Below are 19,187 nucleotides of genomic sequence, written 5' to 3' on the forward strand. Positions count from 1 at the left end.
GGTCTCATATTATGCCCCTTTCTGATAAGTTTTTATAAGTCTCAGAGGTCCTCAAAACATGCTTTCGAAGTTTGTTTCATAAAACACCACTCGGATCATGCAGATCAGTGTGTCTTTATACCCCTCTATTTCAGCCTCTCTCAAAACGAGCTGTTTCTGTGCCTGTAGCTTTAAATGCAAATGAGCTGTGACTAGTCGCGCCCCTCTCTGGTGGTGGGCGTGGCTTGAATCAGCCGGTCCTGCCTGCTATGTTTACGCTGAACCCATGACGGACATGGCTGCTGTCAGACGCGGTAGATTTTAAACATCTAATTTTGATCCAGACGGAGGCTCCTGTAGAAATTCAAACACTGCGGATGTTGCCGGACGTGTCTGAATGGTAAGTCTACAACTTTGTGTGTCTTGATACTTTACAGTTAGTCGATGTGTGTGTTGGTACAACGTTAAAATGTAACTAGCTCGGTAGCTAATGCTAACTGTAGCTCACTCCGCTTGTTCATTATTGAGGGAAATTTTGGCGAATAAGCGACATTATAATGTGTGTATATAGTTTCAGTCTGTCTGTATAATTTATTATCATTTTATCATCAGTTTTCAGACGTCAAGGCTGTGTGCAGTGGTTTGTAAACTACACTGTGCTGTCTCCACATAATGTGCAACAATTTACCTGTTCCTATATTATGTATTTGACATTTGCCAAAGCTTCCTGCTCATCCATCACAGCTTGTCTAATGTCTTTCAGGTTTGAATTTCATAGGCCTAATATTTTGTTGAAATATTTACATGTTTCTAAATTTTGTGGATATGCTCACAACAAATCTTAGAATAGACTCTGGATGAATTTATTTATATGAGCATTTAAATCAACCAATACTCTTATTATAATACATGTATCCTATAACACTTGTCCCTATCTTCAGCATACTGTTTTACACTAGTATGTGTACCACTGTTGTATATATTGTTGTACATCACTTACATACAAATGCATATGTTTACATATTCTTACACGTCTTAGTTTTTTTTCTACTGTTGTATATAGTTTAATTCACAATGCACGTTAACTAATATTTTATTTTTATTTCTTAAAAGCTTTATCTCTACAGAATATTTTTATCTTAATTTCTATATTCTATATGCTTATATTTGTAGAAATATATGTATAACTTATATTCCAGTCTTCCTTGAATAAGTTTAACTGTAACAACACCCAATTTCCCTCCTGGGATTGATAAAGTATATCTGATTCTGATTGTGATAAGTCATTGTATATTGAGCAGGATAATGTACAGTGAGCAGGTCAGTATTGTAAAATAAACCTCTTCAGAATGAAGTAAGACCCTCTGTTTTGTGTCAGGGTCCTGCATCATCCTGTCAGGGTTTATTTCATGACACTGACAGAAAAGATTTTCACAATATTGTTAGTTGTATTTATGAAGATAAATATGTCAGATTTTTTACAGTTTGCTTTACATTACTTAAGTTGGCATAACATTACAGTGTTCACTTAACACCATGAATGGAGAAGCACACCCCAAAATAAACAGATACTGTTCATATTAAACATGACTTCACAAGACACAAGTTTTACACATACTGTGAGGCATTTATTGAATTGCATATATCACATCGTATAACATGTCAAATGATGTACCTATCATCCATGACAGTAAACTGAAAGATTCACTGAATCCATTTGAAAAAAAAAAACTTTGACACATCAAAGATTGATGTTTTTGAGGCTAAACTGTTAACTGGACATCTTTTCCATATGTTTCATTTGTTACAGGTATCAGCCTATAGGTTTCCTCGTCACTCCTTGTCAAAGCCTGTCTGGTTCTTAGGATTCGCACCACGTTTCCTGACGCCCAGGGCCTCTATGTTGGATTCAGACCTCCTCTTAGTTGAACCAGGACACACAGCTGGCGATGACCTTCTCCTTGTCTGGCTCCTCATACTGTGGACTCATGTCCTCTGGATCTTCATCCCTGTCTGGCACCGGGTCCGGAAACACTTTCTCAAAGATGGGGTCCATTAAGTCGGCCACATATCCTGTGCAATATTACAGAAAGATTTTGTTTAAACTTCAAAAAAGTCAGTGCATTATGTTTATGTGTGTATTTATATAAGCTATTAATTTTCTATTTTATTTCTTTTTTTTGTTGAAACCTTTACAACAACTGTTACAGTGATACAGTAAATACAACATGTACATAACTTAATTTTAGTTACAAATAAAAGAATGTAACACTTACAAAACATGGGCTCAGTCTTCACTGGTTTTGTTCTACAGGCTCCTCTCATGGTCTTTGGGAAGTGCACTTTGAAGAGTTGGTCTCCACCAGATGTGATGTGTGGTTTGTCAGCAGGTTCACTGTAATACATGACAGCCAGGCAGAGTCTGAAAGTACAGCAGTACAGAGAAAATCAAAGATGTAAATAATGAACAACAGTAAGTATTTTTTACAAATTAAATGTAACCACACTTTCATTTACCTGCACAGCATTCCAAGAAATGGAAACACCAAGAGTCTTTCAAATGCCACTGAGACAATATATGCAATCATACACTGCTATTGCCTAATATATTTATAATAACAGCTGATGTGTGTGACTTTGTCATTGTTATTATGCCGTTTTTGTGAGTAAAAAGTGAGTAGTCACATGATTTTATGAATTGTATTGATATCAAAGCAAAACAGTCGTCATTATGGACGTGTCCCTCTCCTCCTCCTGCATGTCCTGCACCCCCACTGTGTTGTTTGTAATGTAATGCAGGACTACTCTTAGTGTACTGTTGTCCTTTAGCGCATCAGTGTTGAAGCACCGTAAACACTGAATAGAGGAGGGGGTGATGTTGGTGAGGAAGCTGTTGAACCGGAGAAATTAAACTTATTTTCTGATTATTTTGGTTCTTACATTCTAAGCACAGATAAACACAACTGCATACCTGCGCTAATCACAACGCCTGATTTAGTCTGAATTCAAGTTTCTCGGCTTGATTTTGCAGCAGGTAGCTACACATTTCAGGTATGAGATAGTTAGCAGCTTGATGCTAATCTAAGCTACACAGCAGGCAGAGGAGAGAGGAAGCGTCCATAACAACAGAGCCGATAACACAAACCCAGTAGCATGAAGTCACACAAAAACTGACATGGAAAACAGTCACCAGCATCCAACGTACTATTCTGTTTAGTTAACTGGCTTCATATGAGGCTTAACGTTCAGATTATCTTGACTCTCCCTCAGTATTATACTCCAGCGTGTGAGCACACAGTAGATGCTACACATATTAGCCGCGATGCTAACGGCAGGATGAGGGGCTAAATACACAGTAAAGCAGCATAAAGATGATAAAACTTACCGCTGCCATGTCTGCAGTTATGTCACAGTCGGTACTGATCCATCCTTGAGCTTCGGTCTTGAAGTAAATCCTGCTTTGTACCGACCGTCGATGAAGAAGCAGTCCGAAGTAAAATGGTTAGCACCCGCACACACACGCAACACTTTACCGGTGTTGTGAGGACATTTTACTTAAAAATAAAATTAATAAATTAATCCACTGGGTCTTCTGTGGGTCAGATGACGGGAGTAAATGCAGACATTTGTGCTCGTTCCTGCAGCCAACAACAGAGGACTTGTTGTGCTTTCCTTGTGCCTTCAACATCTCAGTTTGCCTGTGTAGTTTACGGAGAAAAAAATGGCGACCGGGAGGCGGACTCGTAGGTTTTCAGTGGGCGGCACAGACAGGCAGCACAGGGAGTGTCTCCGGCTCAGAGGAGGCGCTTGCCCGGCTATGACGTCATAGCCGGGCACAAATCTAAACGGAGCGTTTTGGCCGACATTCAATGAAAGGTGGAGCAAGCAAAAGAGGGAGAGAGAGGATTGTTCTCATATCAGGGGAGTCTGAAGGCAGGCCGGGGACACATATTTTCACTGGAAAACCTTGAAAAAGTGCATTTTGCATAATATGTCCCCTTTAAGTCATATTTCACTGGTAGGTGAAATGTGGTCCACATGAGGACGTACTGTAATTTCAAAGCATTTATTGTTTCATATAAAGTGCCATAAATATGAACTGGAAGGCACCCAGGACATTGTAGAGAAGCTCATCATATAAAATAAAGAAACTGCCCTTCTTGCTGTAGCTGAACACGCATGTCCAAGTAATTGGGTGTATTGGTTACATAGATCCTGGGATGTGGGCACTGGGACATTATATAAAGACTGACAAAAAATCTAAAAAGAGAGGAAGATGTAGTGGGTGAGTGGGTTAAACACAGGACTTTCAGCCAGACAACTGCCAATTGAGTCTTAAGTGAGGCAATTTTTTTCTGGCTTTCAACTCAGACATTTTGGATGTAGATTCTTCAAATGTGATGAGGTTATTATTTGCACATTGTAGAGGATGACAATTTTTACTGTTGAAAATCTCAGTAAAATATGATCTGAATATGAACGTTCAATCAATGTCTTCAAATAGTTTACTAGTGAAAAACCTTTACTTTTGAACCTATTGTTAACATCTGTTCATCTGTGATCACAGTAATTATTTAAAAGTCTTTTCAGTGGTAAAATGCTCACTGCGTTGTCAAACGACTAAGAGACAAAAAAAACAACTACAATCGACACATCACAAGAGACACTCAAGTGTGGGTGTGTTCCTCCTATATAGGAGGGCTGGGGTCCTGGGGGATCTTTTCCATGTCTGTGCCCAGGGGCCCATTGTCTCATAATCCCTCCATAGGTGGGGTTCGTCACAGGGCCAGTTCAGAACAGGACTCAGAGACAAACAGCCATTCACGCTCACATTCACACCTATGTGCAATTTAGAGTCGCCAGTTAACCTAACTTGGATCTCTTTGGACCAGGCTGGGGGCTGTGCTGCCAGATTGGTTTGATGTTTTCTAGCCCAATAATTGCTTTAAGATTTGCACAAACTGATAAAAAAAAATGCCTAAATATTATCTATAATAAACAATATAAAAATTAATTTAAAAGCAGTAGCAATAGTATTGTGGCTCATATTTTCAATAGGAGATATTGTTAAAACAACAATTTAAGTGCACACAAGTAGACAAGAACAAAGATAGAAGGTTGCATTGTAAACTTGTTGTAAAGTTACAAGTGCTTTCTGTAATCAAAATGCAGATTTGAGATGCAGATCTCCTCTCAGCAGAATGAATAAAAATTCTTTCATATCAAAGTTGTACTGAGTGACTGAATGTGTTCATGTAACCAAGGAATAGAATTTCTCAATATATTTTTAATATATTGCATTTTCTATTGTATGTAAAAAACCAAGCTTGCCCAAGCCCATTTTAACCCGCACAATGCCACCCAAAACAGCCCAAATGGGCGGAAAACAGCCCAATCTGGCGACACTGGCCAGATGCCAGGATGAAGTGACTGAGGGGGCAGTTAAAAATCATGAGGGGACTAACTCTGGTAATTTGTTCTTAATATTGATGAATGAAGATGAGTTATAGACTCTGAGGATGCTATGAGGCACAGTGTTTTGTTTTCAGGAAGCATGAACCATTACAAACAGGTAACGGGTATGTTACATTCATTTTAAACGTCTTTTCAGCAGGTAAGATCGTCATTAAACTCATAAGCACATTTTTGTGGATATTTTTACCACAGACTCCTCCCACAGTGGCAACTACACTCCATCATCCAGTTGAAAACAGGTTGAATTACATCAATAATCTGTTATTGTTATGTTTTTTTTTTATGATACCCTGTATTGTGCAATAAACAAGTGAAAACATGTCACTATTACAGAGAGCTCTCGTTTTAGCTTGTTCATGTTATCTCTTACTACAACGGTTCATTTTTGGGGCAAACAGAACAGGATTCGGGACAATTCCTTGAAATTTGTGACTGTCCTGAATTTTTCAGGATGTCTGGGAGGTGCACAGAAAAGGCTGTTTGCAAATTGCTGCTCAGCTTTCTCTCTCTTGAAACAGCAGCTAAGCGACAGTCACATGCATCTTGACTAATATTCTTGCTATTTTCCTAGCAGACAATTCAAGCTTAAACAGAGAGGGCAAAAATCCAACAGAGAGGGCTAAGCCCCCTTAAGACCCCTCGTGGCACCGGGACTACTTTGGACTGTGGGAGGAATAAGGTGACCAGATCCCAACAAACCAAATGTGGGTTAGAGTGTGTCTGAGTGGGACAATGTGGGACATGTTACCAATGATGAAAGGTAGTCTAAAGTTTGGTATTAGAAAATAAATATCCCTTTTGTTCTCCACAGCACATAACATCGCTAGGCTTTGTCCTCTGGTTGATTCAGTTGCACACAACAGACAATAGATAAGTAGTTTCCCAGTCTTTGAGGAAGCTGGAGAACCCAAAGGAAAACCACACAGTCATGGGGAGAACATTCAAATGCAGCACAGAAAGGCCCAGGTTCAAACTCAGAACCATGTTGCTGTGAACCAGCAGTGTTAATCACTGCAACACTGTGTCACCCACACATACACCAGTGATTAATTGGAGGTTATTTGAACTGGATTCATAGGACACAATGTTGCTATAATCATTTGTAACTTCCTGCGTTTGTACAGTTTACTTGTGAGTGACACAAAACACCAAACACACACACACCCATCATGCAAATGATATTCTATTCAGATGATTAGATCACTCCTCTGATCTACTCTCCATGCAGTGATTAGGTCAGCACAAAGCTCTCCTCAGTCACTCACCCATACATACAGTATGTAAGAACAACTGTCCTTTTCACAGCACACACCCTCCCACATGCACACACCATGGGGCCCTGTTTTCTGTGAGATAACCAAATGGTCAGCGCTCTGCAGGAGGATTTGTGTGGGGATAGTTACACAACTAGTTGTGAATGTTGTAAAAGTGCAAACACATTTACAGTACATGTTTCTGAATCACATACATGTAAGTGATGTTCTGCAGAAGGTATACATATTGTGTGTGTGTGTGTGTGTGTGTGTGTGTGTGTGTGTGTGTGTGTGTGTGTGTGTGTGTGTATGTTTGAGTGAAGGATGCCTATAAAGTTTCTGTAGGTTACCTCATGGAACCAAATATATTACACTCATATTCTTGAGAACTGGGACAAAATAGTGTTTTGAGGGGTTTTGATTTTTACTCTTCAATAATGCTGGAAAATATTTTTTAAAACATCAAACTCTTGGTTATTAAACCTTGATTTTTTTTTTTTTATTAAATGTATAGAGTTGATGTCTTACTGAGTCTTACAGACAAAATGTTACATTTTTCATTTCACAGCATAGTCGTAGTGAGCTGAGATTTTATTTTTTAAAGTTCCCTTCATGCTAATCGAAATACAAAATTTAAAGCATAACTATTTTATTTTTATTTAAAAGAGCTACAGAGTTGACGTGTTATGGTCGAGACACATTTGATAGCAATATCATTTAATAAATTTGTCAAAATATAGGACGTTTACCAGGGAGTAAGATAGGGGTTCTCAGGGTATAGCTAAACCTTTTTATGCCTGATTAAATCATGTTTTTGTTAAATTCTGACAGAGTTGACAGAAATCTGAGAAATAAGTGTGAAGGGCCAACATTCACACCATAAAAAATCGATTTCAAAACAAAGATGATTATAATAACATATTTTTAAACCCCTGTCATCAATAGGTATTGTGACTTTTAGATTTTGAAGGCATTTAACACATTTTTGAAATGTTTGACGTTGTGAATTCTTGTCTGGGACAAGGTGTTTTCTGGCACAGAGGAAGTTTAAGAAATCAAAAAAATTGGAATTAGAGTGCTGGTATTAATACCTTATCTCAATTCTCAAGAATGGGTCATACATATAATCATTGTCAGCTCATGTGAACCAGTGGACCAGATACACCATTACAAACTGTGAGCATTAATTTGGGGTAGAGATCAAAGTTAAAAATTATAAGGTTTTGATATTACCTTGTGGTGTGGACATTTCAGCACATTACTGCAAGCCAGCATTAAGAAACTTGACCTTTAACATACCTTAGGTGTACATAAAAATAATCTTTTGGTTGTTTAAAAAATGTATTCCTGACAAAGAAAATGACTGTGCTTCTAGAATAAATAGAGAATAAACTGCTTGAATTATGATCAACAACAGACTTTTGTTGTTTCATTAATTGAGGATACTTTGAAAGTTGGAAAAGCACAGATGTACAAGTGAATACTGCAAATGATCTATGGCTGAATTTTCATGTAGCTGCTCCAGTTTCATCCTTGAATGCCACACAGCTGTTAATGTTATCATTGACATATATTATTAATATGACAAGCCAGAAAGTATGCGGTGAAACATACCTATGAAGTAAATTTGGAATTTTGACGGGCACAAAGCTGCAGGCCTCTTTTGTCATATACACTTGGCCAGTGGTAACCCTATGCATTCGCAGTCCCTGATTTGCAGGCAAAAATCACAGTATAAAACCACAGTTCATTGTGTTCACAGGGAAACAAAGACATTTTTTAAATTTAAATCCTATGCAAAGTTGTGTATTATTCCATAAATTTAGCATATAGAGTAAAACCATATAAAGACGACTTTACATCAAATGACTGGGATTTAAAATAATATCGAAATGGTGGTTTTAATTCTGAAAAACCGACTGAATTGTGTCCTCTGTCAAGTGAGAAGCTCAGAGATGTGTATGCTGTCGTTGTGACACGTTTCTGTGTTGATATTTTTGAGATTTAACTTAAAAAAGAGGTGTGGGAGGAGAAAAAAAGAGAAACTCCGCGATGCCAGGGGAGCTACCATCTTGCCACGTTCCAGAGGAGAGGAGGGGGCGGGGCAAAGATAAAGACTATCCACACGGTTGAATAAGCTCAACGCCTCTCGAATCCCATTGGTCTGAAAATCCTCCCATCCCGCCCATTGTTGTGTAGCAAGCTTATCATTAGTTGAATGAGTTGTCCGTCCCAAAGTGGACGGGGTTTCCATGGTTCGGAGTTTTATGAGGCAGGAGAAGAAATTTTGATTTTCTTTTTACTGCTAGAAGTACAGCCTTCAGTCGCTCCGGTCCCTCTTCCACTCTTCCAGAGGTCTACCAGTCCTGCTACCAGAGATTCGCCATGGCTTCAAAGAAAAATGCCAAAGTGATGAAAGGCAAAGGTGCGTTACAGCTTTCCTTTCTTTCTCATTCTACCGTGGGTTGCAGTGGTGTGGACGATGCGTCGCAACCTTCAGCTTTCACTGGCAGCAGGCCTTTCAAAGTTAATCGGGTGTCAAGCTGTTATTTCATTCAGGGCCCTCGTCCTGGCTAGCTAGGTTAATTTAGCTCTAGAAAATGGTGCCGACGTGTTGGCTGCTCTGTGCAAGTCAGTTGGTTTAGCCGTATTAAGCTGGTTTTATAGAGCATGTAAACACTTTATTATTTAAGCCATGCTTGTAGTCTTTTCCGCACAGGGCTGCCAACGGCGCCACGAATTAACTCAACGTAGCTTCGCCTTCAACTTGCCCATATAATGATATATTAGCAAGACGCAACACCAGCTCACATCACTGCCTTCACTACGTAATGAATTAAACAGCATTGTTGCAGCATTAACGCTGCCGCTTAGCGACACACCAGCTGTTTATCCCGGCTGTGTCCAGCCTGGTGGACCATGGCGACTCCAGCTCGTGGGATTACGGCGGAACACCGGCTCGCCTCGCACGCGACAGATAACGTTAGCCTAGTCGTGCGGGCTTATATCCCTCTCTGTCTGCAGGCCCCTGTAGCTGAACGCTAACCACGAATTTGTGCAGGCCCCAGTCGTCGCCAGCTTCTCTGGTTAAACACATCAAGCTGTACCAGGCTGCGTATGCGTGCACCCCGGGGCGCGAGGCACCCCGCCCCCAATTTTGTCGAGTCTCTTCTAAATGCTCACGTGTCATTTTGAGAAGCGGTGGGTGGGGTTATACGTGGCTCTCGGGGTCTCCTAGTCTACCCGCACCCCATACATCTCCTCACATCCATAGGTCTGTTGTTGTGTAAGCTCTATTGTGAAAAGCGTCGCGCGCGGCCGCAGTCAAATATAGTGCAATGTTACTAATGTTTAAATGCATGGCACGCGGCCAATGTGCGACGTTATCTTAAATCCATAAAACAAACTCAGCGCTGCGTCCGTTTGCTCCTAAAATAGTGTCCTGCTTAGATAGTAGTGATATAATAACGATATACTGATATTTAGCTGTAAAGCTGCTGGTGAGGGTAACTGGAACACGTATTTTTCATTTTGTTTTACTGTACTTAAATCTCAATAAATGAGGTAGCAGTAACGTTCAATCCCATGCTGACACGTGGCTGTGGGTAGATGAGGGAGCCAATATTGTGTATGTTGATACAAACTATAGGAGGCAAGTGTGCTGCAACTTTGAGTACACTCTGTCCTCTACCGACTGCACAGGGCTTTCATAGTAAACACTACAGCAAAACAACAAGACTGAAAAGTTACCACAGGAAACAATAAAATACTTTTAAAAGTAGTGAATTAATATGATTTATATAAACTTTTTGGCTGCGTTTGTTGATGCTGATATACATGGCATCATACACTAACCTCCAAATGAATGAATGGAGAGCTCAAAGTTGTGGCAAACAGATGTATTGCAACTTAAAAATATATCTTTCTTATAGTCTGGTGATTGCAGCTTGATCTGTAGGGTGTATAGTTGCAGATCAAAAGGCAGTGTAACGTTAGGAAACCCAGGGAACAAAATGTTCAGTTTTTGTCGTGTCTTTTTTCTAGCCCCGCCCACCACAGTCCATATGCATGCATGTGCTTACTGTACTGTATGTGTGGTTCAGCTGTGCTGGTGATCACAATGAAGCAAATACAATGGATCTGAAATATGAAGGAAGGCTGGTCTTTGAATAAAGATTCTCATTTTCTATCATTGGAATATATTGAATTAAACATAGTTATTGGTTAATACATTAGATATTTTATATTTATGGATCATAAAGCCCACATTCAACCAATGCTTCAAACGTGCAACTATAGAGTGTTCCCAAACACCCTAGCACTATATTTACAAGGATACATAATGACCATTAGCTGCATGTATCTGTGAGACTTGTAGCCAAGTAGGTCAAAAGTACAGTGGCTGATAACAGAGTGCAGTTTTGAAAGCTTCAGATTGGATTGTCACACATTAGAATGGGTGGATGCTTATGAGGCTGCAATTAACAATTATTTTCATTACTGTTTAATCTGTCGATAGTTTTCTTGATTAATTCATAAATTAAGTCAATAAAGTGTCAAAACAGTGGTGAAAAATGTTGATTGTTGTTTACTAAAGCCCAAAATTTCATCCTCAAATGTCTTATTTTATCCACAACCCAAATATATCCAGTTTACTGTGGAGCTGCAATTATTTGTCGACTGTTAAATTAGTCTCCAACTGTTTGGATAATCAATTAATTGTTTTGAATCATTTTTGTTTAAAATGGCAGAATCCTCTGTTTTCAGCTTCTCAAATGTGAATCTTGTGGTTTCTTTACTATGAAAATAACCAGAATATCTTTAGGTTGTGGACAAATCAAGACATCTGAATACATGGTCTTGGGCTTTGTGAAAAAAGGTCCATTAATCAAGAAAAATAACTCCAAATGAAAATAAGCATTAGTTGCAGCCCTAGTTTAATGTTATATAGAAGGTGATTAATTTACTAGTTTGCAACTAATCAATTAATCATTGCAGATTATTCTAGATTCTAAATATAAATAGAGCCCTGTCAAATGCAGATTCTTGACTCAGTTCAGTGCTGTAATGCCTGTAGGGAAATGTCCTAACTTTTATCTGTTCCCTGTCAGAGACTTGTAATTTCATGCCATTTGCACCAGATACAAATCAAAGTGGGCTGATTTTTGGAGCTGTAGTGGATTAGCTAAGCCACAACTGACAGAGCAAGAAAGCCCTCTGCACTTTGCCTGTATTTATTTGAGTTACATCACATGATCAAACACTCAAAGTGGCTTATCAAATATTGATTTTGGCTCTCAGTCAAGCCTGAAAGGAGACTGTAAACAGTGAATATGCCACTAAATAGTTCATCTCAAAGCATACTAATCATATGATTGATTGAATCGTGGATCCCTGAGAATACATGAGAAGGGGTTTATCTTTTTGTCATCCTTAGGAGAGTTCTTTTGAAATTCAAATATATATACCGGTATATATGTGAGTATTTTTATATGTATGTGTGTGTGTGTGTGTGTGTGTGTGTGTGTATGTATGTACATAAACATTTTACTTGAAACAGAGCTTCCTTTTTCACCCACTTACCAGTTTTCCTTGTCAAGTATTTTCTACATAATGTGTCATTTCAATCTCCCAGGTGTTCTCCTCCCCCCATCAAAGGGCTGAGAAGTATACAGAACTGAAATGGTAACAGCTTTGTCTGTTCCTCTGGGTCTGGTGTGATGCTGTGATGTGTTCTTTGAATTTGCAGAATGTTTTCTTTCTTTAAAACTTGCACCATGTAGATGAAGTTATTACCATGTAACCTTGCATGAAAATGCAATGCTGTGTGTGTATTTGTGTCAGGGACTAAGTTATGACATAACTGCTGTTGCAGGAGTATAGTGTTTTAGAGACTTGATACTTTATATATCTCTGTACAGGGTTTTCAAATCCTCTGGGATGCTTTAACCAAACCCTATTAAAATCTGTTTTTGGTCATCATCAAGCTTATCAGATGATTCTTAATTTTGAGATTAGGGGAGAACATGGCATGCTGGATTTAATTGTTATCCTACTTTGCTGTGAAGAAATTGGGATCAGAATATTTTGAAAGCTGCTATAACTCTGAACAAGAATTTGTAGGAATGGGAGACAACAGACTAGTTGAGCTTCTACTTGCAATCAGTGCAAGGAAGTTGGTATAAAGCAGCATTTTTGTTTCCTTGGTTGCTAGTCTATCGTAGCTTTGTTTCTATCCAAACGTATCGAAAACTTAACCGAATTGCAAGCAAACAAACCAAAAAAGTTGAAGGTATCAAGGTAAATGCCATCACCAATAACAACCTACTTGCTGTTGGTTGTATCGTATGTCCTTTTCAGAGAAGGAATGTCTAAATATCACAACATACGTTTTCTTTTTTAACAAGTACAAGTGTAGGAAATGTACTCACTCAAATCTTGTGCAATTCTGTCTCCAGTCTGAATTTAAGAACATAGCTGATAGGTATGTGGTTTGATTACATGGCAGAAGTGCATATTAAACAGATTAATTGACAGAGTGCATGCAATGTGATGTGATAGTTGGATGCCCATTTTCAGGAAGGACATGGTGTAAGCCAATTTACTGTTAAGCAAAAAAGGAACAAAACACATTAAGTGCACTTAAAAAATTTGCAGAATTGAGCAAGTTAATTCAAATTTACTTGTTTCCATCAACGTTCTCTAAAATGTGCATAAAAATACACTGATGGTGACAGAGCTAGTGACTATTGTTTAGAATCAAACATTTTACTGGAGCTACAGTAAGGGATAAGGGATCCCCATATAGTCTATGATTTTATTGGATGCCAGCCAGGAAGTCAGAAACCAGTTTTCTGTTGCCATGTTAGTGTATAATCATAAGAAATGGGGCATGATAATTACAAGTCCAGTAGTCTACCAAAGTTATAAAATAAAAAAAAAATGTCCTCACTGCTGTTGGAAACAGGTTTGAAATTGTGAACATCTGGAAAAAAAAATCTGAAACTAGCATGCTGTGTTTGACCAGCACGTTTGCAGTGAACCAATGATAGAATTTAATTAGCTTGACGTTAGCTCAACAAACAACAGCTCCAGCTAATACTAGTGACTTTCTGGGGATTTCTCACAACAATGCCGGGCACGGAATTTGTTTCCTGCCCTCTTTGTCAGGCCCAGATGACAGCCTCCATCATTGGAATGCACTGTGCACCATCACAGATCCCAGCGCCATACCATTGAATCAGCCAGGTCCACTGTAAAGTGCTGCGCTAAAGAAGTGGGTGTAGTAGCCATCTGTCATCCACATATTTTAAGATCGATTTAGCTGAGCTGTTCCTATCAGAAATGTACTTGCAGCAGCCGACTCTTAACATATTGATTCCATTAACATAGCCTAAAAGGTGTGGGTGTGTTTCTCATTTCTTCATTTCTCCCTAATGGAGAACTGGCTCTCTCTCTTTCTAAACTACTGTTTTAAAGTCAGTTAAGGGTCAGAGGTCAGCATTTAGTCAGCAGCGTCAAAGCTTAGAGAATGCGAGTGGAATATCCCCAAAGGTATACAAACCTGCATGTTTGTGTGTGGATGCGCATGAGCACGCACACGCCTTAAAAGCCAGAGGCAAGAGAAGTAAGTCTGAAGGCGGTGCACAGCAGCCCTTACATAAGACTTAAGAGGAGTTGCTCAGGCTGAACAATGTGTACTGTGCTTCACAGGAGAGACTGAGCTGAGAGAGTTTTCCGTTTGGGAAAGAAGAGTTTACGTGTGTGTGTGTGGGTGCATGTGTGTAAGTTAGCTGCTGCGATCATAGGAGAATGGACTGCATAGAAGAACAAATAGGTATGTTATGGCATGGTTTCTGAACAGCAGTATTTTTTTGGTGTGTGTGTGGATGGTTTGGATATTTTTTTGCATGTGTGTGAGATGTGTCCATACTAGACGGTGTCGGTATAGGTTTGTAGGGGTATTGTGATTAGTGTGGGAGTTTTGAAATTAGTCTCAATTAAGACAGCAGGCCTTCATGGGATTATGTAGTTTTCTGTATCTAGCCTTTGTGTTTGCAGTTTAACGGACTTCAGTCCAGTATATAAGAATAGGGCTGGGTATGGTTTTAAGAAATAAACATACCAATAGTAGTTAATTTGATATCTGTTTTCTACTTAATTCAATACCCATCATTAGGCCTTTGTTTTAATCCAATGCCACAGTTGTGCAGTTCAGCCATATTTTTGAACATTTTAGTGGCATCTTGGCAAGCAGAACTGCCAACTCAAATGCACCGCGCTCAACTTCACCACACCAGATTGTATAGGTTGTGGGCCAATCACATGCAGCGTGAAATTGAACACTTGCTGTAATTGGCTCTCGTTCTTGTCATTTTTCTCTAGATCTGGGTACAAAAAGGACCAAATGCAGGTGTCATTTGACTGGAGAAGTTTTGGTACTACTTGGTACTTGGTTATCTCAGCCGATACAGTACAAGTATTGAGTACCAATACCCATCCCTAGTTGGAAGGAGAAGAACAAGAACCCAACCAAACCCTATTCTTATTCAGTCTCCTATTCATTATGTTAGTGTTGAAATGACAATGACCTCAATGTGTAAACTTGAATTTCTTGCTATGTCAAACACGTCACCATACAGGTATTGTCTTCAGTAACAGTATCAGCCCTTTGTCGTATTTTGTAGTGACAATAACACTGTTGTAGCATATGGCAGATGAGAGATGAGCAGAAAGTATTGCTATGCAAACAGTGCAATCTGCCAATCCCTAATGCTCATGGCTGTGCACGTGGCTGTTGGTAAAAACCACTGACTTTTCTCTCATAAGCCAAGGTTTAAGAGAGGACTCAGCATGTCAATAATAAAATTGCTCTCTGTTAGTTGATTTAATCTCAGGGCCATATTGGTGTGCATTTTTTTACTTTTTTGTGAGAGTTGAAGCTCATGTGAATGTTTGTGTGTGAGCAAGTTTGTGTGTATCACCTGCAGAGCACAGAAATGTTCAGTCACGCCCCTCATACCCCCTCCTCTGCTATGTTAATGAGTGAAATGGTGTAGGGTTGTAAATGCCCCAGGCCCCAAAACGGTTGTATAAATTGCTGACATAGCTGTAAGGTGGTGAAGATGTTATGCAATCGTCAGTGTGTATAGGACCAAATTTTATACATGTTGATATGTAACCAATAATTTTGCCTGTAGAAGAGGTTCATGTTCATAAAGCAACTGAGAAATGATCAGATAAAAAATGCATAACCCTGTAAATGAGCTATAACTTTTAAATAAAAAAACAAACAGATTTACCTTTAGATTTGGACCAACTAGGAAGTGGTACCTTTTAAGATCAGTATTGAGAACCTACTCCTAACCTTTAAGTTCAATGATATCGTAAGAAAATCTTGTGCAGTACATCACAAAAATGTCATTTATTGCTCCTTGGAGTGATATTAGTTTTTCTTCAAATCTGCTCACTTCTTGTGTTTAGAGTTGCAGTCAGAGTAAAATTAACTGGCAACTCTTGTAATAATAATGGTTCCAGGTTCTTGAATGCTAGAATTCACTTTTCTTACATTGTGTAGTAAATGTGTTTTTTCCAACCAGCTGGACTGTTGGTTAGACAGAACAAGATATTTAATGACATCAGCCAATGCTCAGTGATACTTTGATATCTTTTAGTTTTCTGATAATTGGGAAATTAAGAAAAGAATTGCAGATTAGTTGAAAAATATTCATCAGATTTAACTGTTTTTATGGGGGCGGGGGGAACTTGACAACAAAACAGGATTCTCCAGCAATACCCAGGGGTGTTGACATCTCTTGAGTCTGTTCATTATTTCCCACAGACTTGTGTTTTATCTGTTTGTCAAAATTCAGATTCCCACAGATCAGTTTTTAATTTTGTGTAAGTCTGTATTACCTAAACCCACCTTTTTTTTGTTTGTAGTGAGTGTTGCTTGCTTTTGCTTGCATGCTTGACAACAAAGAGTGCTGGTGAATGTGAGGAAAAGGTGAGCAGTGAAGTTGTCAAGCTGGCAGGAAACGTATAGTGTAGGTTTCAATTTGTCAGTGAATAAAGGCTGCAGTCTCTCAAGGCCAGAGCACCTGTGTGTGTGCTGTTTCCCAACGGCTGGAATAGTGTCGTTATAATGATCTGCTCTGTCTACAGTGAGGGGATACTATCTACAGTGGAAAATGAAGCAGAAGTGTCAAGCGTGAGTGGATTTGAGTCAGTTGTAAGATGTAGTGGAAAAACATCTTTTGTACATCACAAATACCTTATTTTTTTAATCTCAGTTGTTGACACAGATACTAGGAAAGTGGTCATTTATTTCTGTGAAATCAAGTGAAATATGACTAAAATACTCCAGATCAGGCAGAGGAAAGGGGGCAGTCCTTTTAAAGCTGGCAATGCCTGCCAGTTAGCCTTTTCTTCCCTCACTCTGTGTCAGGGCCAGCTGGTCTAATAGCACTATAAATAGCTGTCTTTGACCTCCAGAGCCATATCAGGCTGAGAGAGAAAAAAGTGACAGAGAGCAAGGATTACTGACAGATGAGCAAGAGAAAGAAAACCAGTCAATAGAGAAAGAGGGGAGGGACAAAAGAGGGGCAGAGAGGAGGTGAGTGCAGGAGGCAGAGCTACCCCCTTCCCTTAGCTGGGACTGCATGCTGTCTTTGTAGCCAGTTAACCTCTTACTCAGTTAGTTGGCAAGCAAGGCCGTCAGTCGGCAGGGATGGGTGATCCAGCGACCCTGGTGGAGTCTGCCACCCCTCCTGTCGTCACGGCGATAGCTGGGGAAATGCAAGGTGAGGAAAGCCTCTGTTCAAGGGCTTCAGACTAGAGAGCCGGGAAGGGCAAAGGAGTGTGGAGGTCATTGTGTGGGCCTGGTTGTTTGGTTGCAAGGTGAAGGATTGAGTGAGGAATTGATCAAAAAGAGTACTTCTTGCATGTCTGAGAGCAGGTCTATAACCCTGAACCAACAGTTTTTATGTCTGGGAGCCAAGATCTCAACTTACTGGTTGTGTATTAGTTTTCTGTCTTGTTAGCATAGTGAGTGTCCTGTCAGTAGTGCATAAACGCATCCTAAATTATGACCATGTTATACTGTACTACATATATTTTGATAGATATATGTAACAAGTGATGGGATTAAGAGATTCTTAAGTTCTGTAACATTGAGGTTAGGTTATTTAGTATTTTAACTTCAAGTTGCACCTGTTGTCCACATTAAGATGAATCCAGAATAGGGTTGATACAGCATACCGTATTCCTCTTGCTCGAGTATTTGTGCTAAACACTGAACAGACAGATCTCTGTAATAGAAATACTAAAACAAAGCTGCTATTGATAATCTCAGCTGACTCTGGGTTGGATAAGAAACAAAAGGATTCCCCAAGATGATGAAGACTTTAATAGACTTGCATTCATTTCAAGTGGTCAATGAATTTTAAGTTGTGTGACTGAACTGTAATGGTCTTACTGTAACTTTGCTCTCAGTATTAAGCTAATGTATCAGTGTAAATAGCCCTGCAACTAATTATTCCAACTGATCAATCAATAATAAAATATTTGGCAATTAATTTCATAGTTGACACCTAATCAGTTAATTGTTGCAGGTCTAATGGTGAATGCTTGTGTTCATAATTAACAGTTTGTCTCTATCTGTGTATGCAGTGGTCATATACAGTGTTAGTAAGGTATTAAAATATACAGTCTATGTGAGGACTTTGAACTATGCTCTTTGAGTGTGTCTGTGTTTGACCTAGCACCATGCAGCGGACTTCCAACACCTGTTCATTCTCTCTGCCACTATTTTCTCCCATCATGCATTGTGGGATGTCATCGACACTCCCGGAATAGCTTCTTGTATGTCATTTATTTTTCTGTTTCTGTCGCCTCTGCTCCTTTCCCCAGAGCCAATTCTGAGGGATTAAGTGCAGATACAGCAGATGACATATGATTCCCAACACATTTGCCCAGATTTGACTGTAAAAATATAACATCACAAAGTATCTTAATGTCCCTGTGTAGTTTGTACGCCCACCTAGCACTTTCTTTGCCTAGTCATATTTGGAAGGCATGGATGGGTCTAAAAATTGACCTGTTTTGACCAGTTTGCGCTCATCATACTGATAACATGCACTATAATGGCTTGACATCTGCCAACTAACCCAACTACCATGGTTTGCCTAAAAGACAGTTGTCCATAAATTCTCAGGTGCGAGTTCCAGCAGCTTTTATGTTCAGCCCAGTGCAAAGTTGCAGTCATAATTAGTGTGTCAGGCTAATTTCACAGTAATTATTTGTTTTGCAGGGCGTACAGCATCCTTTACTGACTGGTTAGGGATGAGTCTACAGACTGTTACACTACACCACTAAGTTGCTATGATTGTGATTGTGTGCACTTTTGTCAGAAGTTAGTCTTAACACTGCAAAGCTGAAGAGTTTTATTAGGTTTAAAATGTGTCCTTACTGTGTTCCTTA

General features: G+C 39.3%; 1 protein-coding gene and 2 long non-coding RNA genes across 6 annotated transcripts in view; 2 read left to right on the forward strand and 1 right to left on the reverse strand.

Moving 5' to 3' along the window:
• Positions 1-263: 263 nt before the first annotated feature.
• LOC146318397 (uncharacterized) lies at positions 264-2,052 on the forward strand. The gene is made up of 2 exons (XR_014771656.1): positions 264-379; positions 1,790-2,052. It is a non-coding gene; the product is annotated as an uncharacterized LOC146318397 (long non-coding RNA).
• On the reverse strand, positions 1,586-3,953 carry LOC146318398 (uncharacterized). Its single transcript, XR_014771655.1, has 3 exons — positions 3,365-3,953; positions 2,256-2,401; positions 1,586-2,052 (listed from the first exon to the last, which is right to left on the reverse strand). It is a non-coding gene; the product is annotated as an uncharacterized LOC146318398 (long non-coding RNA).
• A 4,992-nt stretch (positions 3,954-8,945) lies between these two features.
• asph (aspartate beta-hydroxylase) overlaps positions 8,946-19,187 on the forward strand; it is a 36,260-nt gene continuing 26,018 nt past the window's right edge. For 2 of the 4 annotated variants that reach the window (XM_084732376.1, XM_084732377.1), the window contains exon 1: positions 17,301-17,509. In XM_084732376.1, the coding sequence (XP_084588502.1) occupies positions 17,437-17,509 (73 nt within the window). In that variant the 5' untranslated portion in view covers positions 17,301-17,436. Of the gene's footprint in view, positions 9,133-17,298; positions 17,510-19,187 lie in introns of those variants that run through there. The other 2 variants (XM_084732375.1, XM_084732374.1) reach the window with 2 other exon arrangements.

The sequence above is a fragment of the Lutjanus erythropterus genome, chromosome 12, assembly GCF_056507025.1.
Source record: "Lutjanus erythropterus isolate fLutEry1 chromosome 12, fLutEry1.hap2, whole genome shotgun sequence".
NCBI lineage: Eukaryota > Metazoa > Chordata > Actinopteri > Lutjaniformes > Lutjanidae > Lutjanus > Lutjanus erythropterus.